This window comes from Olea europaea, chromosome 2 (assembly GCF_002742605.1).
Source record: "Olea europaea var. sylvestris chromosome 2, O_europaea_v1, whole genome shotgun sequence".
NCBI classification, from domain to species: domain Eukaryota; kingdom Viridiplantae; phylum Streptophyta; class Magnoliopsida; order Lamiales; family Oleaceae; genus Olea; species Olea europaea.
The window spans coordinates 1,698,807-1,726,015 of record NC_036238.1 but is presented as its reverse complement, the minus strand read 5'-3'; the positions used below and the strand labels follow the sequence as shown (position 1 = coordinate 1,726,015).

The window sequence follows — 27,209 nt, the reverse complement described above, 5'->3', positions numbered from 1 at the left end:
GGACCAATTACATAGATGCATACATGTGGTTTGTGAAAATTTAAATATTAATTCAAAATTTACTTTACATTAAATGTAACATGATGCAACACTTTATTTGCATTTTTGCATACGAGTTAATTTGTTGAAAATTAAAAGTGTCATTTTTTTCCCATTTAAAAAAAAAAAAAAAAGTCTTGCACTATTTCGTTGGCATTCTTTTACAGATAAGGATAAAATTAATTTCTTCATTTGTTACGGAGACAAATGAAAACAACATAATTTAGCTCTCTTGTGAATTCAAATTGTTTATGTGGTGAGGTTGAGCTTGCTTAGGTTCACTTCCCCTTTTGACTATGCTTTCCAAAAAAGTGACACGTCATGTGTATTTTTAAGAAACTAAATTTTAACTCTGTTAAGAAGAGACTACGTTGTCATTATTGCTATTAACATTGCAACAAAGTTTCCTTTTTACGATATGCAATGCATGTCGTAAAAAGTGATTTACGGCATACAAATGCATGTAATAAAAGTTATACCGTAAATACTTATAACTTTTTACGGAATTCTATGCATGTCGTATAAAACAAGAAGTATGTCATTAATGAACTAGTTACGGCATGTGTTGCATGCTGTAAATGCTTCATGCCGTAATAAAGATAATATTTTTTACAATAAACATTTTTGCATGTCATAAATGTTCGTCTCATTTTTTAATGGTGTGCACGAGCATGCCGTAAAAAACGATGGAATTTTATATGGTATATACTTTTTGTACGCCATAAGGTTCATTTACTTTTTCTAAAAAATATTTATTTTTCGATAACCATTAAACCTATATAATTGAAGAACATAATTCTCGATATCATCACATGTATAATCACTTTTTCCATAATTTAAATAAATAAAACCAATACAAATGTCGAAATATAGAGTTAATTTAGATAATAATTAAGAACATCATTAGCCTGCTCAAATAGTTGATACCAATATCCAAAAATATAGACTACTACTCCAAAAATAAGTAATTAAAATAGTACAAAATATTTGATCCACATAGATTTTGATTAATTTGATCAACAATTTTGCTGTCCCAAAAATCATCAACTCTCTGTACATCACAAAAATAAATTAGGGTATAGTTAATAAATTAAAGTGAGCACGTAAATGACATTCAAAAGCAGTAACAACAAAGAGAATACAAGCAAAGCATACAATTTGTCGTGCTTACAGCTAATCCATATTGATGAACCTCATTAGCCATACAATTGTATTTCCTAATGCATCTTCAAGAAGAAATAGCTCACGTGTGAGACGATCCAAGGTAATATTGTCAATCACTTCATCAACCAAAACTCTCCAACGTTCATCACCAAGGGTTACATGATGCACTAGATCACAAGGATTTGTTGATGCGACTTCACCATTTGCAACAACATCGACTTCCCTAAACCAACGTAAAAATTTGCATTTCTTACTCTAAAGGTTATCTAAACCATTCGAGCTTCTATCACTATGCTATTAAATTCATATCAAAGTACAATTTATTAATTTTAATATAGAAAAGAATATGAAACATAGAATACCATTCAGTAACGATAGTTTTTCACTTACATTCACTACAACAAAATTGTGATTTTGCAACAACATATTTTTGTGACATCCAAAATATTGTCGCAACAAGTGATTTAGCACGACACATTTTTAAAGTTTGTCACAAAGGTTGTGTGGAAAAAACTAAGTCCCAAAACGAAAGGAGCACTAGGGGTACAAAGCTTATCCATTAATGATTTTCTTGCTCATGGAAATATCTCTAATGTGGACCATTAATGATTTTCTTGCTCATGTAAATATCTCTAGATGGAGCACCGGGAGTACAAAGCTTATCCAATATGCAATGAGAATCCTTCTTCACATTGGTTACATAGGAAAATATGCATTATGGTCATCGATGTTGTATGGATGATCTAGTGTTGGGTCCACAACGAAAGTAAGTGCAAAATGTGCAACATCGAGGCACATGGGACATTTTAGTAAATGATGATGGTAGAAGTGAGCAAGAACCATTCCAAGAAAATGAACCATCAGATATTTTCTGATCAATACAGCATTAAGATCTTGACCCTCACTAATGCCATGAGGAGATGTTGCTTCATGTATTATTGATAATGCATCACTAGAAATAGACTTTGAATCAATAGGGGAAAATATGAATGAAGTTATTTACGATATTTCGGAAGAGGAAGACGTGAAGATGCGAAATTTTTAAATAGTAAAAGATGATAATGATTTCGATAAGTAAAATATTTTTTTATATGTATTTATGTTTTCTATGGTTTGTGAATTTTTATATTTAGAAAATAATGTGAATTTTTATATTTTGGAATTTTTTATATTTGATTAATTGCACATTGAAGAACTCTTTTTATACTATAGATGATTATATCTTAAAATGCATTCTACAACACATCAAACACATTGTAAAACAAATTTTGTGAAAAAATGACATGCTATAAAATATATATTACTACAAACGCGTGTTGTTGTAGAGTAAAATAGGTAAAAAAAAAAAAGTTATCTTATTAAAATAGTATTTGCAACCAAAATTTTTCTTGCAAAAACTTTATTTGAATAATCTTTGCAACAATATAACTTGTCGCCCTTTTAATTTTTTGTGATATATATGCGTTGCGACGACATTATAGCAACAAATATCTTGTTGCTATTTCAAACTTTTTGCGTCAAATGAATAATGTTGCGAGTTTGTTAATACGATGAATGACTAAAAGTTGTAGCAAAATACATTCTGTGACTCATATAGCGCGACAATGCCTGCAACAAATGTCTTGTGGTAGCTAAATTATTTTTGCAACAAAATCTCTATTTATGTAACAATATTTTTGTCACAAAATACGTATTTTTTTGTAGTGATTTTCTTGTTCAACACTTTTACTCTTCTGTTGAAAAAGCTTTTAATTTTTTAATTTCATCTCTTAACTCTTAAAATTGGGTTTGTAAGTTTTGACCATACACCAAAGCATTCAATTTTGAAGGAGTTGCACCAAAGCCAAGCCATCTTATCCATCCTTGATGTTTTGCACTAAGTATTCTTACAACACCACCATCTTTGAAAGAATGTTTACTTAGAAAGGTAACTGTTTCCTAACAAGCTTTTTTCTGACATCAAGAAATAAATTAATAGTTTAAAGTAATGCAAATAATGAATTACCAAAATATACAAAAACCAATATCGATACCAACATTTTCCCAACTAAACCATTAATTGATTCACCATTTTTTTCGCATATGTCCTCGAATATAAATATCATCTCTCATAATGGAATCAGGGTCATCACTTTAATACCATGCAATTTGTTTTACACATTTTGTATATAAGATAGTTTGTATATAAATACAAATTTTTCCAAGCAAATTTAACTTATAATCGAGATATAAAGGAATTTCAACTCCCTCATATAAATTTGAAAATTCTTTTTCTCGATCTTCATTCTCTAGTTCTACGTTACTATCATCTTGATGAAATATATCTCTATACATTCTATATGTCTCTAGATTTTCTATATTTTGAGGAGGCAATGATGCACTCGATTTTTTGCCATGAAACACCCACGTAGTATAAGTAAGATCCATCCCATGAATGATTAAATGCCCATACATTTTATCAAAATGTTAGTGAAATAGGTTTTTGCAACATTTGTTAGGGCATGTGACCTTTTCTAGATTTCCTGCATTGGCTTGCATAATATTTGCAAACTTTCTTGCATCTATTGATATGCCTCCAAAACTCTATAATAAAACACTAAGTAAATCATCTAAGAAGTATCTACGAACATGTTTATAAATTTTCTGAATTTAAGAGGGTAAAATAGGTGTACCCAATCTTTATCCATGATGCTATACCAACATTATTAAGATATAACCTATTATAGCATATTGATTTAAAGAAAAAAAAAATAGCAAGAAATTTTCCAGTAAGAAAGACTAGCTTAATTGGTTAAAACTGAAAAGAGCATCAACTTTTTTACAATGTATTAAGCAACTTGTGAATACACTTCAACGGGTTCATGTACGATAATGCTCGGGGCCTAACTCTTTCGTGATATAAACCTAAGTTTGATTCTGACAGTAGAATTTGAGAGAGAGAGAGAGAGAGAGAGAGTCTCAAGACTGATTTTAAACGATTTCAGAGGAGAACAAGAAGAAATTTTAAAGTTTCAAAGTTAAACATGTGAGGCAATGGACGGATGAAAACTTGGCTTTAAGAGACAGAGAATGAATGATTCTGGGCTGGTTGTAATACTCCAGAATAGTCGTATCTAATGAGAGGAGAAGCACGATCGCTCTAACATAGGTTGGGCAAGTCAAACTACACAATCTCCAGTACTCTTAGTGATCAACTCAAATAAAATAAAAAGATTGTATAAATATTTACAAACTTAAAGGCTTAGGTAGAGGAAACTTCGCTATTTAGAATGTCTAGTAAATATTATTCTACACTAAGATTCTAAGTAAGCATAATATGAATCAAAATACGGGCCATGAATGATGGGAAATGCGCGTGTCTAACATATTATTAAATAGTTGAAACACCATTGACAGTAAAAATGTTAATGAAATATAGAGAATAAAGTATTAGTAGCATACAAACACAAGACAGAAAGGCTAACCCAAAATCTCATGAAATCCTTCCATAAATAAAATTCAATTTTCCCCCTTTTAAGCACCAGTTCTGTGTCTATAAAATCCAAGCGTATCGGTCAATCATCCTTATAGCATTCAGTGATATTCATGTATCAGTTGTGTTGTCTTTTACATTAAGTCTCTTATCTATAAAGCCAAAAGCAACTTAAATTATCATTAAAAGTGGGTACAAAAAATTTATATGCATCACATTCCCAGACTCCTGGGCAATACACAATAAATTTTAAGTCTTTTTTAAAAATAAAAAAAATAAAAAAACAGACAAGTTGATGCTGGACAAATTAAAGACAAATTAAAGAATAGAAGAAGAAGCAAGAAGGGAGGGAAAAACCGGAGAAGTAGAAATTCAAGGGAGAGAGGGGAAGGGAGAGGAAGGAGATGCCACAACCAATCTCAATTCATCATAATCATCAAACTAATGAAATTCCATAGCAAATTAGGTTTAAATAGTAAAAATAAAACCCTAACTAGAATGGGTTTGGATCAATACAAACCCAATTATATAAATAGAATCTAAAATATAAATAAAGTCCAACTAGAAATAAATAAATAAATGATGTCCTCATCAACTCTCCTTGGGTGGAAGAAAAACTCGACCTTATTGAGTTTATAGATCACTATAGGCTGCAGTCAATCTGATACTTCAAAAGCTTCAAGTCATGCCACGGAGGACAATCTTTCTGACGAACTAAATATCGAAACTCCAAAAACACTTTGAACCGTATTAGTTAGCACCTCTCTCTTGGAATCCATGTGCAGCTAAAATTAGGCCGATTTACCCAACAAGCAAGGAAGCTCCGAATCTCTCTATCATTGGTCAACACAACCTGTTCATCTAAAATAATATCAATTTTATCTTTTTGTGCTGTGATAGATGGTATTGAAGTATAAATATCAATATAGTCAAGTTGGGGATCCACAAAACTAAGTAGAAATTAATCATCAAGTGAAGTGAAACGGTGTTTGTCAGTAATGAAGTCGTCATTATTTGGAGTAGAGTGGTAGCCAAAATGTGATGAGAGATCAATGACATGTGTATTTGGACCAACATACTTTAAAATTTCACAAGGACCAGCACTACAAGCTTGCAATATAACAAAATCCCCGATATTAAATTCAAAATTTTGTTTATGCAAATCAACTCGAAGTTTATATGATGCATTACTTACTTCAAGTTGTTTACTGATCTCAATATGCAAGTTATGGGAGTGATATACAAATGCCTCAGCTGACATAGATATACTAGCATATGGGGACATTTGAATAAGATACAAGGTTTTCCTAGGTTTATAACCATAAATAACTTCAAAGGGGCTTGTACTTATAGACCGATTCACAAAATTGTTATAGGTAATTTGGCCTGTTGGGAGAGTCAAATCCCAATTTTCAAGATTTTCCTTGAAAAGGGAATGATTACACAAATCGTCAATACCTTTCGGTTGGACAAGAGTATGATACACAACATTTGCCTGAGAGGCATCGGGAACAAGATGAACAATACCTAGATTCATAGGAAAAGGCCGAATACTATCTGAGGGAGTATTCTCACTATCATCCAAGACATCAAATTCTTCAAGCTTAGGTTCATAAATTTGATCTTCTAATCACTCATCTCTTATATTCTTTTATTTTTCAATGAGTAAGGCTCGGCTAGGACGTTCAAAAGAAATGTGGCCAAAGTCCTTACAGTTGAAGTACTGCAAGTGAGAAGAATCCCTTTGAATTTCAAAAATTTTATTGAATTTCAAAAATTTTACCCTTATTTTCCAAAAGAGGAGAAACATTAGACAGGAAAGGTCTTAGAAGGGACTTAACAGAAGAAGGTGGCGTCAATGAAACAGAAGAATGATTGTCAATACGCCTTCTATACCGAAAAAAAGGCCTTGGACGATTACAACATTTACACTTATTTTTCCAAATGGGAGGAACACTAGACGGGGAAGGCTCTATGACAGACTTATGATGAGATGGCACTAATGAGATGGGTAAATGATGGTGATCACGCCTTTCATATGGAGGATTAATAATCAACTCATAGTCTCGGGCTAAAGAATAAGCGTGATTAAGAGTAGTGACTCCTCGAAAGAAAAGCTTACACCTAAGTTCATATCTTAAACCTTACATAAACCTACTCAAGGTCAGAGAATCATCCTCAACGACTTGACATTTCATTCGAAATTCCTCAAATTGAGCAATGTACTCAGTTACTAGCCGATTTCTTTGTGTAAAGGTGTTCCATTAAGTAAAAATTTCATAGTCTAAGCAACCATCGAACGTAAGAGTACTTAATTTAATGTCTCTAAAGAAACGCTCATTATGACGAGGAAGAGAGGGAGTGCCATGACGACCAAGGCCTCATTCTCGCTCATGAACTTGATCCCTATCCCTATGTCGTGTTGAAAATATTTTTGGTCACCTTGTCGACGAGGATATCGTCTATTGTGAGACACTTCAGAATTATTAACATCAACCGAATGAGGGATTTGCTTAATGTTGTTCAGACTAGCAGAGAGGGCCTTATTCTGTTCAAGAATAGCAGTCATCTGGATTTGGATAGCTGCTATTTGTTGAGTGAGTTCATCAAATTGTGAAGGGTCCATGTTTAGGTACTGAAACTAGAAGTGACAAGACGACCAGTCAACCACCATGCATGTACTGTATTAGTAGCTAAATGATGTGCAATTGTGAGATCAATGAACAATAAGTGCAAGCAATGAAAAATATAAATTTGAGCATTTTTTTTAAATCTCTCTTTTCTTTTCTTTTTTTGGGATTAAGCAAATTCAAATATTGAAAAATAATACTATTAATATATGTAAAATAGCAAAAGCAAGGGGCCAAACATTAGTCAAATTCTCAAATCAAGTTGACAAGTGGGGAACAATGGGAAGTCATCTCGTTCAATTATTTCGACCAAATGGGGTATAAGGCTAAAACATCAAAGTAACAACAACACAAAGATTTAAATGATGCGATTTTAAAAATGAAGCAGTAGTATAAACCAATAATAAATAGAGATCGATGACTTCCTGCTCGAATTTCTGAAATTACTGGGTTGGGTCTATCTGTAATATGGGGATGGGTATTGGGCTTGGGGATTTGTGGATTTTATTTTTGTATAATAACAAAAACACGATTTATTTATTTATTTATTTATTTTTTTTTTTTTTGCAACTAGGAATGCAAATTGAAAAAGAAAAATTGTTGCCTCACAACAAATTCTTTTTGTTTGTGCTGATCTGATGGGGAGAAATTTTTTGGAGAGGATAGGAAGAAATTTTGGAAAAGGAAAAGGAAATTTTTATTTTTTATTTTTTATTGTAGGAGATAAGTTACCCAATTTTTAGCTTTAATATCAAATTTGATGTAGGACAAATTAAAGAATAGAAAGAAGAAGTGAGAAGGGACGGAGAAATCGGAGAAGAAGTAGAAATTCAAGGAGCAGAGGAGAAGGGAAAGGAAAGAAATGCCACAACCAATCTTACTTCATCATAATCATCAAACTAATGAAATTACATGGCAAATTAGGTTTAAATAGTAAAAACAAAACTCTAACTAGAACGGGCTTGGACCAATACAAACCCAATTACATAAATAGAATCTAGAATATAAATAAAGTTCAACTAGAAATAAATAAAAAAAGGGAAAAAAAATCATAACCCAAGTGTATAGTTTACACTAATTCAAAAGTGAGGTATATAGTTTAAAAATTCAAACTTCAGGTACATATATAATTAATTAAAAATATTTATTAATTAAACATAATAAAATAAAAGTTATACAATTAATGGTCACGATTACATAATTACAGGTCACAATTTTTTTACTGATCACATATTATCAAATTAATTGGTCATAAATTATTTCAAGATTACAAATCAAAGTCACAAATTATTTCGATGTCACAAATCATGAGTTTTACAAGCCACAGTTTATTTCCTTAGTCACAAATTAGAAAAAATTATATGTCACAATTTATCTAACGGTCACATATTTTCAAATTTGTTGGTCACATATTATTTTTCAGTCACAAGTTGTCAAATTCTTAATTCACAGTTAAGGTCACAAACACCAAACAATTGGTCACATAACACCCTCACCAACACTATCGCCAATTGCGAACATCCTCTCCCTACGACTGTCGCCACCAACACCACTGTCAACATCGCCACCTGCACTACCAATAAAAACCATCGCCAAATCCTTGCCGCAAGCATCTCTACCTGTACAATAAACAAAACCCACCTAAAACCCCCCAACACCAAAACCACCCCTAAACCACTACTACTACCACCACCACCACACCCCTGACGTCGCCACTGATGAAAACTACCAAAGCCCCAAACCACCAACCACAAGTTGCGTCAACACCACCACCGACACCACCATTGCTGAAAATCAAAATAGCCCCAAAACACCATTACCACCACAACCATACCCCGATGCCGCCAACAACACAGATACCCGACATAGCCTCAACAACCCACCACCACCTCTAACCGCATTTAAATTTCACTCTAATCCCTACCAACCAAGCGCTTGACCACCAACGGCAAAATCACCACCACACTGCACAACAGAACCACCACCTCCTACACCACCGCACACCACAAAACACCACAACCACCACAACAAAATCACAAAAATATAAGCGGCAATGCCGCTGTGCACAGATCTGCATGAACTCACAGCATCTTCCGTCGGTTGGCGTGGCGCTCACAACGAAGAGGATAGAGAGAGATGGTCTCCAGTGACATAGAAAACGGTAGCAAGAAATGGTAGGGGAAATAAGAAGGTAGAGGAATAGGGTTTGAATGATTAGGTTAGAGATACTGTGTATATAAATTGATTTTAAATATTATTATTAATATTAATCACTTGATTAATGAATAATGAAAGTTATAACCTGATTTAAGAATTGTATTGTTTAAAAGACGGGTGCAATGTATTTTTCCCAATAAAAAATGATGTCCTCAGCACAAATCCTCTTATAAGTATGCATACCACCTCTATTTATGAGCCAAAACTATGTTTTGATATTTTCCATTCGATACATATGTTGTAAACCCCAAATAGTGTCAGAGTAAAACATAATTATAGCATAACAAAATTAAACAGAATTAATTCTGATTCATAAGCAACTTCACATATACTTTATTACAGATTAATACAACTTCAAAATCTAACATATAAAATCATTTATTAAATAGAATCATTACATCATCAATCAACTCAAAACCCGCAAAGACATCAGAGAGAGGTGATTTTAATCAGAGAAGTTTCAAAGAGCTGATTGTAGAGAAACCTAATAAACTAATGATTGTGGTAAAGTGTACAAGCTAATAAATGGATTTATAGCAACCCAATTACCCAATTTGTATTTCAAAATAATCCCCTACAAATCGATGGCAACCATATAAAACAAAAATCAATAAACTATACCTCGAAGCTGTACTTGGGTTGTGACTGACTTGGATCGATAAATAAATCGTGGGCTCAACAATTGATTGAACGGTTATGGCTAATTGAGTCTGGGCGAGGGTTATGACTGAATGGCACAAGAAAGAAAAGCGAAGGAAGAATGAGAAGAAACAAACAGTGGGGAGAAAATAAAAAGAGAGGAATGAAAATTAAAGGAAAGGAAAAGAAAAGGAAAATTAAAGTAAAAGATCTAACGCTCCAATATATTTCAATTCTGTTCCAAAAATAATCAATTATTTTATGGCATGCAAAAATGAATGCTATAAATAGTAAAGTAATTTATAAGTTTCATTTTTAGAAAACACGGCATGTCGTAAATGAATGCCATATATATTTGGTCTTCACGGTGTGCAAAGAATGTATGTCATAAATACTATAAGAAGTTGTCATAAATAATCTATTTTTACTGCATGCATTTTTTGCACACCGTAAATGAATGTCATAAAAAAGTCATTTTGTTGTAGTGTGATATGCAATTTCATCAATAAAATTGGTATATCCATATATTTATATATAAGCTAAATTTGGCAACAAATTTATGAAGTCCAAAGTGTGCGTCCATTTTTTAAAGGAGTTGACGTATATCACTTCTAAAAATTATCATATTACTTTTTCATAAAAAAGTAACATATCGCATCTCGTTAAACCAATATCCACATGGTATGATTAAATCTTAATCTAGTAAAATGAGAGAAAAAAAAACTATTAAACAAAAAGTTTTATAAATTTAAAAAATAACAAAAACACAAAAAGTCACAAATCAAAAAAAAAATCAATTTATGAAATTTCCGGATTTTGGGCCTAATTAATATGAAAATTTGCAGTTCTAATTAATTTTAAGGGTATTAATTTAATATTTTATTTTTTAAGGATAGTGAGCCTAATTTTCCCTATATATCAATATGTAATAGTTTAAATGGCAACTTAATAAACTACTCGTAAAATTAGGAGTTTTTTCAAAAATCATATGAAAAGTATTTTTGAAGTAAAAAATACTGTACAAAATGAAGTGTTGCTTTTTTATTTAAAATAAAAAAGAAGAAGAAGGAAGTGATATATGTCACTTTTTGAAGTTAAGTGTCACTTTCTTATTAAAAAATGACATACAACTTTTATTAAAAAAGTGATGTTTGTCACTCAAAATAGTATCACTTCTAAAAATTATCATATTACTTTTTCATAAAAAAGTAACATATCGCATCTCGTTAAACCAATATCCACATGGTATGATTAAATCTTAATCTAGTAAAATGAGAGAAAAAAAAACTATTAAACAAAAAGTTTTATAAATTTAAAAAATAACAAAAACACAAAAAGTCACAAATCAAAAAAAAAAATCAATTTATGAAATTTCCGGATTTTGGGCCTAATTAATATGAAAATTTGCAGTTCTAATTAATTTTAAGGGTATTAATTTAATATTTTATTTTTTAAGGATAGTGAGCCTAATTTTCCCTATATATCAATATGTAATAGTTTAAATGGCAACTTAATAAACTACTCGTAAAATTAGGAGTTTTTTCAAAAATCATATGAAAAGTATTTTTGAAGTAAAAAATACTGTACAAAATGAAGTGTTGCTTTTTTATTTAAAAAAAAAAAAAGAAGAAGAAGGAAGTGATATATGTCACTTTTTGAAGTTAAGTGTCACTTTCTTATTAAAAAATGACATACAACTTTTATTAAAAAAGTGATGTTTGTCACTCAAAATAGTGACAGAAATTTAAAGAGAAATAATGACAAATAATTAAAAACAGTGAGAAAAATTCAAAAAAAAAATGACATACTCAAAAAGCAACAAAAATTCACAAAAGTGATAAAAACTAACAAAAGTTTAAAAAATTTAAAAAAAAAAGTGACAGAGTACCAATTAAAACATTGGATTCAATTCAAACAAGTGATAGAAATAAGAAAAGAAAAAAGTGCATTAATCAAAGCGTGATCAGGTGGCATTGGTGGCATAATTGTGATCCCATTATTGTATTATCATATATTGATTGGCCAACATAAGGCAAGTGATGCGCCACAGGTATCCATAACAACAAAAGTTCAAAAGAAGTTTTTTCAAAAATCATATGAAAAGTATTTTTGAAGTAAAAAATACTGTACAAAATGAAGTGTTGCTTTTTTATTTAAAAAAAAAAAAAGAAGAAGAAGGAAGTGATATATGTCACTTTTTGAAGTTAAGTGTCACTTTCTTATTAAAAAATGACATACAACTTTTATTAAAAAAGTGATGTTTGTCACTCAAAATATTGACAGAAATTTAAAGAGAAATAATGACAAATAATTAAAAACAGTGAGAAAAATTCAAAAAAAAAATGACATACTCAAAAAGCAACAAAAATTCAGAAAAGTGATAAAAACTAACAAAAGTTTAAAAAATTTAAAAAAAAAAAGTGACAGAGTACCAATTAAAACATTGGATTCAATTCAAACAAGTGATAGAAATAAGAAAAGAAAAAAGTGCATTAATCAAAGCATGATCAGGTGGCCTTGGTGGCATAATTGTGATCCCATTCTTCTATTATAATATATTGATTGGCCAACATAAGGCAAGTGATGCGCCACAGGTATCCATAACAACAAAAGTTCAAGTCCAATGTCACTCAAGAGCAGCAGCAGCAATTTGGGCCTCGGCATAATTAATATCTCACCATTTTCCACCAAGACGTTGTGGTACCGTAGTTATTAAAATCGGATCAAATCGACCTTAAAACTGACAAACCAGATAGTGGTCCATTCCGATTTGCATTAATTGGTTCATTAGCAAATGAATCAGTTAAGTACCATTTCAACCGATCAAGAACCGTTCGAACAGGACTGGTTTCTCTTGAAATGCGATTTGGATTGAACCAGATACTTACCAAATATGTTGAAAGCAAAATTTTACATCAAATTTGCATTTGGGAGTATTTGAACCTTTGCTCAACTTGAGAACTATGGGAAGCTAGACAACTATAGCAATTGATGGAGTTTTAACAATAAACGTGAGAGAATTATATATGCTTCACTTAATCTTTTTTTTTTTTTTTAAATAACTAAAGTTCAACCTTGCAATGACCCACCAGTTCAACCACAACCCAATGACACAATGATTTGCCCAGGTCAATGACCGAGTCTAGTGTGATAACTATGAGTGGTGTCATCCCGTTTTATCCTGGAAAACCACACCAATAGTTGATTCCTCCGCTACAAACAAAGATTTAGATGCTAGCAAAATCCTCCACACTAGCATGCTTAAGGATTTGCATAGCTCAAAAGGCGTGCTTCGCACTGTCTTGTACCAAATCAATCAAAATGTTGAACCACCAATCTTTGTACCCACAATATGATCCACTGCAGAATCATTATAGGGAAGAATCCCTACTTCCAATGGTCCAAATCTAAATATAGATTGCCATTGCCAATCCTTAAGCATGGGATTAAACACAATTTTTTTCTCAATCCATTTATACAGTTCATTTATCATTCTTAAATCTCAACTGGTTCTTGAATAATTCTTCATCGGATCCTCTATAGAAATTGACATTGATCGCACTAGTTTCACCAAGAACCCAACCTCGCATTTTGGGAACACCATTTTCTGACATGAAGAATTATCCCTTTTAGATTGGAGAGGAGTTTCCACCTAGCTTTTGATGAATTTGACCGTAATTAATATGGAGATTAAATGCATAATTAGGTTTTAAGTTTATTATTCTAATTACTTCTTTTTTAAAGTATTGAGCCTAATTAGGGTACAATACATAACGCCTACGTGTACGAATTGCATTTCAGAACTAACAAACTTTTCAAATTCAAGTGTTAATTCCAATTAATAATATATAATTAATTGGAAATTATTAGATGGAATTAACTATCCCTGCCCAATTAATAGTCTCTCACCAAATTAATAACATCCCACTACACCCCCATGGACTCTATCCAACCCTCTGTAAACAATTTCAAAAAAATTGAAAACATTTCTCGAGATTACACCCCTATCCCCAACTTGTAAAAAAATTTCTAAAAAGTAAATATCTTTTATAAAAATTACACCGTAGCCCGGAACAATCTCTACACACACCTGCTTCACAGACCCAACCCATCACTCTTACAAAAAAAAATTCAAAATTGAAATGTTTTCTAGAGATTACACCCCATCCCGGAACCACACCCCACGCTACTCCAGTATCACACCCACCCCAATTTGTAAAAGAATTTCAAAAATTTAAAATCCTTTATGAAAATTACACCCACCCCAGAACTACCTGTACTCACCCCACCCATCCCAACCTTTAAAATAATTCAAAATCTTAAAAAGGTTTTTGGAGATTACACTTCACCCCATGGAATAACCCGAGATTTTGTGACAATGTTATCTATGATCAGATTTTTTGTGATCAAACCTATGTTATATGTGATCAAATTTGTGTTCGGTGTGACTATCTATAATCATCTATTTGTGACTATATGTAATCAAGTCGTTAACGTGTGTTATCTGTGACTAATTGTAACCAAATTTATTTTCAATGTGATTGTCTATAAACGTCTTATTTGTGACTGTACACAACTAAGTCGCTAACATGTGTTATTTTTGACTAACTGTGATCAAATTTGTTTTCAACGAGATCAACTGTGACTAAATTTATCTTCAACGTGACCATTTGTGATTAGGTCAATCTTAATTGTGACGATACGTGATTAAGTCACAATTAATACAAAGTTGGTCATAACTAATCACAATAAACATATACTTGATCAAAGAGTGTCACAAGAAATAAATATGCACATACAACAGACCAGCATCATAATACACCACTAGTCACCACCACCATAACTTCCAATACACCACCACTACCACCTTCAACACAAATTGATGACTATAAATACTACCTTCGCCTCAAATATTACCAAACATCACCAACAATTAACACAACCAAACACCACGGTATAAATTTTTTTTAAAGGCTCAACTAAGAATATCTGTGAATGGGATCAATCGGTAATTTAATGGCTTAAAATTCATTCAACTATTTTAAAATTCAAAATTCAATCAAGCATAATTTCATGTCAAATTGTTTACAAACAACATATTGTCACTTGAAATCTGCTTAGTGTAGGAAGTTGCTAGGAGAAGAGCTCATTTTCAGTACAAACATTTCTTTTACATTTAGAGCACAAAAATATATATTTTGGAGTCATAGAAGACAACATAGAGGATATATGTTCTCCCATCTCACTTTCACCACGAAACCTGACACACACTACCATAACATATCCCCCCCAATTCCTATAATATTCCAGAAATGTATAAAACTTTCATCAGCAATCTCAAGACCGATTGAAGCATAAATTTTGTCTTCAAAAAAAGCCTTCCCAAGCAATATAAGAGTTCTTGCTACTCTGCATAATCTTCGAAAATGAAATTCTTCAAGCATTAAAATTGGTTATTAGAGAAAAAGGGCATTCATATCTTCACAATTTTTTTACAATTTCTGTCAGGAATCCAATCAAACATTTTGTTCTCAATCTAAAACTTGTCTGATTGTCTATACAATTTGACAAATTTCATAGAAAAGGTCTTGAAAATATCAATCTAAATTGCTTCTGATATTCAAGAATTTCTTTAATCCATTTGAAGTGTTTGGTGAAAGCCAAGTGGTGGATCGTAGATTCTTAAATGCCATCCTTGATGCAGGAACAGTTGGAAATTTTGTGGAGATGAAGAATAAGGGAATATAATCTCACATTAGTTAAATACTGAAATGTAGACCAATTTATAAGATCTCGGGCTACTCCACTTAACAATATTGGCCTTATTAAGATGGATTCAAATCTTAACATGGTATCAGAGTCCAATAAATTTCAATGAGCGATTTGGTTCGATTAAGTCTCAATTAATGAGTATACGGATTTCAAGATTGATTTGCTCAAACAAGTCACCATCTCGTGGGGGCATGTTAAGGGAATATAATCTCATATCGGTTAAATACTGAAATATAGACAAATTTATAAGATTTTGGGTTACTTCACTTAACAAAGTTGACTTTATTAAGATGGACCCCATATCTTAACGGAAACAATAATGATAATTATCATTAAATAATGGGATTAGTTACTAAGGTCCCATTTTGCATAACTTTTGCTTCTTATAGAAGAGTTTTTGAAAAAAGTTACGTTAATTTTTGTTTGAAAACTAATATTTAAAAGTATTTTTCATTCCAAAAGTGATTTTAGAGGAAGTTATATTGAATCAAATTTCCATAAAAACTCTCTTTAACTACCAAAAGTACTTGGGCCAAAAGTTTCTTTTGGCTTTTCAAAAGTCATGTCAAACGAGTCTCAATTTTTATTTTTATTTTTTTGTGTACATACGTTTTCGTTTAATTTTCCTACCTAATTATCCCTAGTTTAAAACGGTAAATATCTATCATTGGGCCCAATCTTCAAATAAGTATTACTGCTTATGTTTCAATTTTACTAGGCCCACGTGGGTCGACCCATTTGAAACAAAAAGTGTAGGAGAAATTTATGCAGTGAACTATATTTAGGACCATTTGATAGGGTTTCACTTGTACTTCTCGTAGAAGAGTTCTTTATTTTTATTTTTATATTTATGAAAGTCATTTTGGGTTTTTTCCTTGCAAAGCTTCTTTAACAAAACTTATCACTTCTAAAAAATTATTCAAACTGGTCTAATAAAAGCTTCTTAAGCCTTGTTTTGAATTGATTTTGAAGCCAAACATCTAATTCTTCAACAATCAGAAGTTAATTTAGGTGGTTGATTACAGAAAAATATATATTGTCTCACAGCAGACTTTAAGAAACTAAAAAAGAATAGATTTTAAATTGTGCTTTTGGCTTATATAATTATCTATAATTGAAATACCAATTTAACAATATTTAATTATACTAGTGGACGTTGAACGTGCATTGTACGTCATTTTAAAATACTTTTAAGTGATGTAAAAGTAATATTTGATATCAATTTGTTGGAGGATTTGATGAGTTTTGGACGAATTAAAGAAAATAAAATTTTACATAGAAACTTAAGAGAATAAAATTATACTCTCAAAACTCAATTTTTATTATTTAAATTTTTTGTAATGATGAAATACTATGAATGAACAATCTTTTTATATAACATTTGATACATAAAAATTAATTGTTAATACATAAATTTAAATACCCATTAAAATTTTCAAATACATGAATATGAATAAATTCATCTATAATAACTCTAAATTCATGTAATTCAAGATTCATCAATTGAAAATTCATTAATTCTAGATTAATGTGAATGTTAATTAATTGAGAATTAATAATACAAATTTCATAAATGACAATAATTTTGTAGTAGCTATTACATTATAGATTATTTATCCAACTTTTACTAATATTTTGAAAATAAATTGATAGAACCAAATTGAGTAGGATGCATTAAAGGTAATTATTTTTCAATTATATAACTATGCTTTTATTTTATAATTTCATAAATTTAAGTACATATTTTTATCTTTTTCATTTGAAAATAATTATAGTGAATACATAATTTTAGAAAAAATGTTCGACTATGTGGTATATTGTTATAAAAGAAAAAAAAATTAACTATAATGATGATGATGACAACAACGACATTATGGTGGGTGATGATGTTGATTGTGTTGATGGTGGAGGAAATGTAGAGATGACAATTTGAATCGTCAAAATCGAAAATCGTAGTTAACCGAACCTAATGGGACGAAAAAAAATCGAACTAATGGTGCAATGTGGTGGGTATGGTATTTGATTTTAATGACCCGGTTCGGAGCGGAACGAGGCAGGTATGTTATTTACACCGTCAACCCCCTCGAACCAATTACCCGTTAAATTTTTTATTTTTTTATAAGTACTTGTTAAAAAAAAAAAAAAAATTGGACAATTGGGCTTTCCATTATTCTTTTCATGAATGGAGATTGAATATGAATTGAGGTTGGCGTTGAGTTATTGAGTAGGAATCAAATTTGATGCATAAGGATCAAGTGACAAGAATATTGTTTAGTATTGTTATGTTAATAATATTATTTGTTAAAGTCAAATTTTGTATTTGGGAATTAGAATATTGTTTGCATTTTTATTTGGGATATTATTTGCTAAATTGACTTAGTATTGTGTTTATTTATTTATGTGTTATATGAGAATTTGAGAATATATCAACTATGAATTGTGATATTATAAATTAATTTGAGTATTGTGAAACATGATTATATTATTTGTGAAAATTGAAAATAAGAAAATGGGGAATTTCTAATTTGTGATAAATTGGTGTTGTGAATTGAAAATTGAAACTTTAATTATATTTTACAATTAATTTTAATTCTAATACAGATTGTGGAATTATTTTTTCAATTGATATCCCAACCTAATTTTTGTAATGGTGCATCTAATCCCGTAACTACTTCTAGTCAAGCAAACGATTTATTAAACATTGATAAAACAAAGAAGTCACGTTTATCATTTATTTTATATTATTTCGAATTGTATTGTATTGTAATTTGATATAAATATATGATTTTTACGTTTTAGTGTATTTACATATAGATAAATAATTTTTAATATTATTTAATTTGATATTAATAAATTACATCACTATATGAATGTTGACTATTAACGGTCAACGATCGTCTTACTTGGGTCGAAATCCTGGATTCACCCATGTTCGTGATTATTAACCACTCAAACTGAGATACAAACCAAATTGAACCGCGATACGGAATGAACCGACTTATATGGTTATGGTGCAGTTATGGTATAGTAAAAAAAATTGATAGTTCAGTGATAGTTTTGACCGAATCGATCCCAAATCGAACTGTTGTCAACCCTAAGAAAATGGTGATGATAATGGTTGCCAATGGTGGGGTAGATGGTTTATGGTGAGAGAAGCTGGTGGTGATGGTGTGGAGGCTTGGTTCTTAGCATGGTGATGTTCGCTAGGATGAGCTAGGGTTTTGCAGTTGGTGGTGATAGTAATAGTGATGGGCGATGTAGATTGTACACATTTGACTTAATGTTGGCCAGATTTCAATCATGATTAAAGCTTCCCAATCTCCAATAAAAAAATTGATCTGAACTTTTAGACAACAAATCCAAAAAATTAATTATAATAATAAGGATTCTCAAATATCTCCGTCATTGTCTATCACGGCTCACTCTACATGTCTATATGGAATTTACTATTGCAAATGCTATAATATGATACTATAAAAATTAAATTAAATTATTAAATATTTCCCTGCCAATGAATCCACTCATAGTTGCTTTTAACTTTTTAACTATTACATTAACACTTCATCATTCAAAATAACCCCAATATATATCCAAAACAAATATGACTTTTATCTTGAAATAACATTCAAAATGAATATTTGACGATCTTGAAATATCACTGAAAACTGAATATCTAATGATATAATCATCCGTAGATAATCGAGTATCATAAACGCTCGACCCTCTTAATAGAAATAAAAATTTAACTGAACTTATTTGTATATAGATATTCATACTACGCAAAATAGAACATGAATGGACTAGACCATACAATGTGCAAATAATATTCGCAATATTATTGAGTGCCGTCCATTCTTTCTTACTAAACTTGTCATCAAACATTAACGAATCTAATACACACTATTATGTAGTGAATATTTGACAATTAATTGATGACTGTGAGCATAATTTCCATCCTTAAGCTGCCGCCACTGTCTCGCTCTTGCTGGAGGTGTCCGAGGCTGAGGCTGCCGCTGCCCCTGCCGCCACCTTAGAGTGGTTGTGATGAGTATCAACCTTCTTCGCCATGGCACGTCGCTCTTTCTTCTCGTCTTGCTTTATTTGTTGTTCTCGGCATTCTAGGCTGCAAAATGCTGCATCGCCCCTGTAAAAATTTAAGTGATCAGTGATCACTATACTTTCAAAGTTGTTTCCAAACTGTTACTAAAATTTAAATTTCTTCGATTATGAATTTTAGCGTCGTTTTTCAATATGCGCTCTGTCTCCTTCCGTTTAAAAATTAACGTTTACCACGAGGTGGCAAAAGAATGTCCAAAATAGAAAACTCCGGGGCTTAATCCGAGGATGATTTGATTTGATTTCATGTCATGTCATTTGATTGCGAAAAAGAGTTCTGATACGATGTTACCTATACATGTAGATATCACGGCCCGGTGGCAGACTGCGGTTGCAGAGGCCGCAGGTCTTCAAGAAATCAGCCACCTCCACGGCAGCGGAATCACCTGAACCCGCCGTCATATAGAATTCCGGAGGCATCATCGCCATTGACCCTTCGTCATTTCCACTTGGACCCACAATTACATCTCCAAATCCACCACCGCCGATCATCGGATTTCGAGGTTCAAACGGCGGTGGAATTTCTTCTGCGGCAACATTTATTCCTGATATGCTTCTTGTCTTCCTAAAAGGAGGCCGCTCACGCTTGCCCAACATTATTCCCTGGGCACGTGTATGTAAATTTGCGTTTGTGTGTGTGAAAAAAGGGGGGGTTGGGGCGGAGTGGGGTGTGTGGTGGTGGTGATAATGGAGGAACGGAGGATTAGGAAGTGGAGATTTGCAGAATTTAGAAGGGTATGGAGTGAATCTAAACCGTTGGATTTTGTGTCTACATCAAACCATCGTTTTCTGGTTTTTAAATAATTTATCTCACTTTTTCTTTATAATTTGATTGGTTTTCTCTTCCTTTTTTCCTTGCCAATGACGTAAATTTCTTAATAATACTTTCACTATTTTTAAATTGTTCAAAGTTAGTATAATAAAATTGTTGTTTGCCAATTTCATTTTTATCAAGTAGTTTGTACTTCATATAATAGCAACATAAATTTCAACTCGTAGTTGCTCGGTGTAGCGGAAAGTTAGATTTTTAGCAAATTTTTAATAAAATTTGATGAAATATATGGATGAAAAATCATGAATCCTATGAAATGTGTAGATAAAATTGATTGTTCACTTTGACTTAAATTTTACTCAACTAAAAAGTCAATCCAAACAAGGGATAACAAAATTCGTCAATACAAACTAGTCATCATTTGTATGGTTATAGTTAGATGTAGTCTTACCTAGTTGCTCGATGAAAATAGTTGGGCTTGGTTCATGGTAACTCATTTTTCACACGATGACTCGGTCAATGCTTCGCATTGTCAATATTGGCTAGTAGTCATTTACGTTGTCACTATACTTTCCCCAATTTATTGTTGCACGAATGAATAGTTTGTGACAATGTCAATTATCGAAAGTCAAGTGCGATCGACTTTTGATTAGACATATACACCACATTTAAATGTTTTCAATAAGATACTATTATTTTATCAAATAGTAATAATATTTACTAGTTTACTTTTATGAAAATTATTAAAGTATGAAATGACATAATTAAATGATTAAAACATTGAATGGGATGTGTATTTTATTCAAAATTTAATTGTGATGTTGGGGGAATGAGTTTCCAAAGTTTGAGGGATTATTAGACAAAAAATTGACATATGAAAGCAATCCACCGTTTAAATCGAGTCCGTGGGCTATGCCGGTGAGCGGTACAGCTCACAAATCACAATAATAAAATCAAAACAAGAAGGAAGTGGATAAATTTCATCTGCAGTCACTGAACTTTTAATGAAATCTTATTTAGGTCATTAAATTTTCATTTATATCATTTTGGTCACCAAACTTCAAATTTTTTTGATAATTCACCACTCTACAACATTTTGTCACTTATCATCCCCAAACAGACAGAAAATACTTGGCTAGTAACTAATCTTCTCTGTAATCACTATGTGGCACTATAGAAAAAAAGTGATGAAATTATTCGCCTCTGTTTCATGATCATTATTTGGAAATTCTTTTTTTTTTTCTTCTACATACTTATTTTGAACTATGCATTCACATGATAAAATATTATACAGGTAAACACAACTTTTTATTTTTAACCATACATTTTCTTGAAAATCACTATTTAAAATATTGTTTTTTAGGAGTAATACGGTCAAATAGGGCCGAAAGTTAAGTTAATCTTTTTGGATTAAATCATCATCATCATCATAACTCTTATTTTGACGTGTCGAAATTATAAATCAGCATACCAAATAGCAATGTTACCAATCTACTTTCCATCAAATGGCGAGATGCAAATGATAAGTCATGAAATTTGAAACAAAATTAAAGTTTGTAACTAAATTTGAAACCAAACTTAAGTTTAGTGACCTAATTAAGATAAATTAAAATTTAATAAACGAATTAAACGTTTTTCAGAATGCTTAATGACTCTAAATTAAATTTACCCAATGATGCCTACAAAATGAAATTGCTTTGCATGTCAAGAAAATTAATAATAAAAAATATTGAGAGCTCTATCTATTTCTTCGTGAAAAAATATAGCAAGGTGAGTTAATTGTATTCAACAATATAAAAATTTAAATTTTATTTATTAAATTATTTAGTAAAAAATAATATTATATACTGAATATGAACTTATAACAAATATGTGGAGATGTTATATTTTTAGTCTTGGAATATGTTATATTACTTCATAAGAATTATGTAATAGTGCAATGAACAAATAAACTCTTTCATGATTGCCACAACATCATAGTAATTTACAAACCTATTTGCTATAGTTAAAATCATCATAAAAAAATTGAACGACGAATGAAAATTAAAGTTAAAAATCTCTTACATCAATTCAAAATCTAATTTAATTTTATGGAAAACTAGAAAATCTTAAACTCGCAAAATAACCATAGAATTGATTGGTTCAACTTGAATCAGGCGATTTATTTATGATTATATCTTTTATCATTGATTCGATAATAATTTAATCCTTTAATGCTAACTAAAGAGTTTTGAATCAACGTTCGAGGTAGTTTTTATATTGATAACAACTTGTAGAGTCATAAAAACATGGTTTCTACACAATAATTTTGAATCTTTAATTATATTCCATAGTTAAATAAATAATAACCATGTTTGTCAAGAGCTTCTTGTAACTTTACTTTTTATGTTAAATTTACCCCGTCCACTTGTCACTTTTACATTGCTCGCTCTCTCTCTCTCTCTCTCTCTCTCTCTCTCTCTCATTCTTGCAATTCGATTACTTTAATATATGAGCAATTAAACATTTATGATTTGATATTTAGAAAATGACATCATGAATTAAAATTATAGAATATTAGAACGGTCACCTAATTAGAGGTCAACAATTATTAAGAACCAAAATGTGTCAATTATTGGGACCATGTTGGTCCATGAACATGGTGCTTTTAGACATATAAATAAGAAAAAGACTAGGTTGCATCAACCTACGAATATGACAACTTTAGCAAGACCAATTAATGCCCTTTTCTAGTATAAAATGTGTGTGGCCAAATATTAAATTGAAGAATTGTTAGATTCTCCAAGCGGTAATTCTTGTATAGTGGGATGATCTCATTCATTTACACCCCCATTTGGTTGCTAATTTATAAATGGTTTATAAATAAATAAAAAACAAATATTAATTTCAATCACATATTTATAATTATTATTCACACATTGTATGCAATTTACTATTTATCTTTTTACTGTTCTTCTTTGTAAATGGTTTATAAATTTGTCAAATAATGACTTTGTTATTAATTATTTATTTTTAATTCATTTTATATGAATAGATTGACACTAATAATTAGTTAGTCAGAACAACTTAGTTTCCAACCATTCAACTTAGTTACAAATTGAATCCTTATCAACAAAAACTGTTTAGACTTCATTATCGTAACATGTTCATTATGGAGACACACTTCACTTCAAACTTTTTGGCACTATATCAAATTAAAACATAAAACATATATGAGTTCACGTGATAATTTGACATAGATTTTAATATTTTTGTCATTAGAGACTCATTGTTCAACTATTATAAAAGATTGAAGGCCAACGAACTCTTTTTTTTTTTTTTTTTTTTTTTAAAGTTGATGACCAATTTATTGCTCGAAGAAGAGAGAGAGGATCAATGGTACAATTTTTTTATTATATTCATAAACCTAGATGATGATGATGTAGTATTTGTATTTAGTCTCTTGGACAAGTGACCAGTGTTTTGGAAGATTTTTCTTTTTTTCTTTTACTTCTTTTAACAATTTAAATTTTGGGAAGTGTTTCGCCCATTAATATATTTGACAAAGGGTTTTTGACAAATAATCTTGATTATTGGTGAAAAGTAATCCGATGATCTAGATATGTTATTAAAATCATTTTGTAGAATGCTTCTTTTAATTACAAGAAATCAATCCAGATTAATAGAGTTTCATATAGGATTGGACAAAACTCTCAAACTAAACCCGAGTTGAATCAAATCGAACCAAGCTTTTGTTCTTTAATTAAATACCCAAACATGTACCAGAACCGAGAATAAACGGATTTGATTCGACTCTCGGTTCTGGTCCAAAACCGAATATCTCTATTTTTTTATTAAATAACCTAAATTATTTTAATTTTTCTAAATAAATTTACTAACTAATTAATTAAGCCCAAAAGTATCATTTTTTGATTTTTTCCCATGTCATTTGTCAACTAATTAGTTGAGCACAGAATATCATTTTTCTATTTTAGCCTAAGCACAACTTTGTAATTCAAATTTGAAAGAATCAAAATTGAGCGATCTAAGTTTTTCTCAATCATTTTGCAGTTTTTTAAATAATCGAACCGCTGCACGGTTGCGCCTCTCTTCATCTTACCATTTTTTCTGTCATATTCATTGAATTTCCTCCACTTTGATCAAGGTAAGCTTCATCTAATTCATTTTTATTAATTTCTCATGCTCAATGTATAAACATTATGCTTTATAGCTAGTGTCAGAGATGTTTATTGTGAGCTACGCATTTGCGTGTTTTTCTTTCTCTCAATAGCTACCTACCTTGCCGTATCCTTTATTTTCACTATTTTTTGACCGAATATTTTCACTTTTCTAGTATGCATTTCATATTGAAAATGTCATTAGTTGGATTAATGTAGTATTGTTGTAAATGTTAAAAAATTTAACTATGGTATGGAATCGAATGAAACTGAACCGAACATAATCGAACAGAACAGAACTGATCCATTCGATTTCATAATTAAATTTAGAGCTGACAATTCCACATACTAAATACTCAAAAATTTTGATTTGATTCGATTCTCTTTAAAACTGAATCGAACGAATCGAACAGACCATGTCTAACCCTAATTTCGTCCACTTCGGCAACTTGTTGAATGTTCTGTTTGGAATTCATCATCTGAGAGATATGCCTAAAAGTCGACCAATATTAAACCAGAAACAACATTACTGTCATAATATATTATTATACACGTAAAATTCTTGATAATAATGATCTACCGTACCGTTTAAAATCAATGCCAATAACATGGTTATGAGATTTAGCTTTCATATCCTCATAACCAAATGAAGTAAAATTGGAAGCCAATTGAAACAGCATAAAATTTTTAACCCAAATTATAAAGCCATGAATCAAAATCCAAAGTAGTAAAAGTTACAGTTTTTTCGAGGCAAATTTAATCAAATTCTTCAGCAAAACTGTAAGCCAATTGAAACAGCATAAAATTTATGACCCTACACGTAAAGCCGTGAATTAAATTCTAAAGTAGCGAAGTTCCAGTCTTTTCAAGACAAAATGATCAAATTCAGGGATAATAGCTATGTGAATGTGATGCTTTTGTTGACTATAAAATTACAATCAATAAATTCATCTCACCTAATCAGAATTTTTTCATCCTAAATTCTCTAGTTTTGATGTTCAAACAAGAGTAAAATGAGAATAACTATTTGGAAGAAAGATATTTGAATTTGTATGCATTCCACCTCTTAGGCAGGAGTATATATAGATTTCCTTCAAGGCTCTAGGGACAAATAGTCATTCTAGAAAGTAACAGGTGACGGTCACTCATTGCCTCATTGGTGAGTAGATAACTGATTATGTTACGTATTCACATCTAGTTCGTGTCTTATATTCATTGGTTTTGAGATCATACTTTAGACACATACTTTACATGTGCGTTAACAACGATTTTTGTCGACTTGAAATTAAAGAGGGATGGATCACACTTCTTTCCTGCGAGCTTTCATTATCCTCACGTATTTTAAGTTTTGCCTGTAAAAAAGGGAGGTCGGCTCGTAGGTTCATTTTCAACCGCTGTGTTTCAATATTTTTATCTCAATAGCGTTCTTTCATTATATTATTTCCAGGGAACTACTAAGCATAAAAAACTGGAAAACATAAGGTTTTTGCGACTTTGTCAAGAGAAATTTAACATATGCAGTGATATAATCCGAGGTGACAATAAATAATTTTGACAAAAAAAATATGAATTTGTTCAAAATAATATAATGATAGAATGTCATGTGATATTATGTCAAAGATTATGTTAAGGCATATTAGCATGAGTCCAAATATAAATATTTTTAGGTTGTGCTTGGTGTATGTAAAATATGTGCATAGTACACCTTTTCTAGAAAACCTATTGTTTGCTAGTAACTTCAGATTTTTTGAGATTATCTTCAACCTCTTTATCATTGACTAACTCCACAAAGCATGGACTGTGTATTACTATTAATGTTCCGATGTTGACTACCTAAAACTTTTACGTTTCATTTTATCCTCGCGTATTTTAAGTTTTGCCTGTAAAAAAGGGAGGTCGGCTCGTAGGTTCATTTTCAACCGTTGTGTTTCAATATTTTTATCTCAATAGCGTTCTTTCGTTATATTATTTCCAGGGAACTACTAAGCATAAAAAATTGGAAAACATAAGGATTTTGCGACTTTGTCAAGAGAAATTTAACATATGCAGTGATATAATCCAAGGTGACAATAAATAATTTTGACAAAAAATTATGAATGTGTTCAAAATAATTTAATGATAGAATGTCTTGTGATATTATGTCAAAGATTATGTTAAGGTATATTAGCATGATTCCAAATATAAACATTTTTAGGTTGTGCTTGGTGTACATAAAATATGTGCATAGAACA

General features: G+C 30.9%; 1 protein-coding gene and 1 long non-coding RNA gene across 2 annotated transcripts; both read right to left on the bottom strand.

Annotated features, from left to right (window-relative positions):
- Nucleotides 1-5,083: 5,083 nt before the first annotated feature.
- LOC111408495 lies at nt 5,084-10,326 on the bottom strand. The gene is made up of 2 exons (XR_002705327.1): nt 10,144-10,326; nt 5,084-5,528 (listed from the first exon to the last, which is right to left on the bottom strand). It is a non-coding gene; the product is annotated as an uncharacterized LOC111408495 (long non-coding RNA).
- A 9,340-nt stretch (nt 10,327-19,666) lies between these two features.
- Nucleotides 19,667-20,797, bottom strand: LOC111408491. The gene is made up of 2 exons (XM_023038243.1): nt 20,342-20,797; nt 19,667-20,077 (listed from the first exon to the last, which is right to left on the bottom strand). The coding sequence occupies exons 1-2, from the start codon at nt 20,644-20,646 to the stop codon at nt 19,891-19,893; spliced, it is 492 nt and encodes a 163-aa protein (XP_022894011.1). The 5' UTR covers nt 20,647-20,797; the 3' UTR covers nt 19,667-19,890.
- Between the last annotated feature and the right edge of the window lie 6,412 nt (nt 20,798-27,209).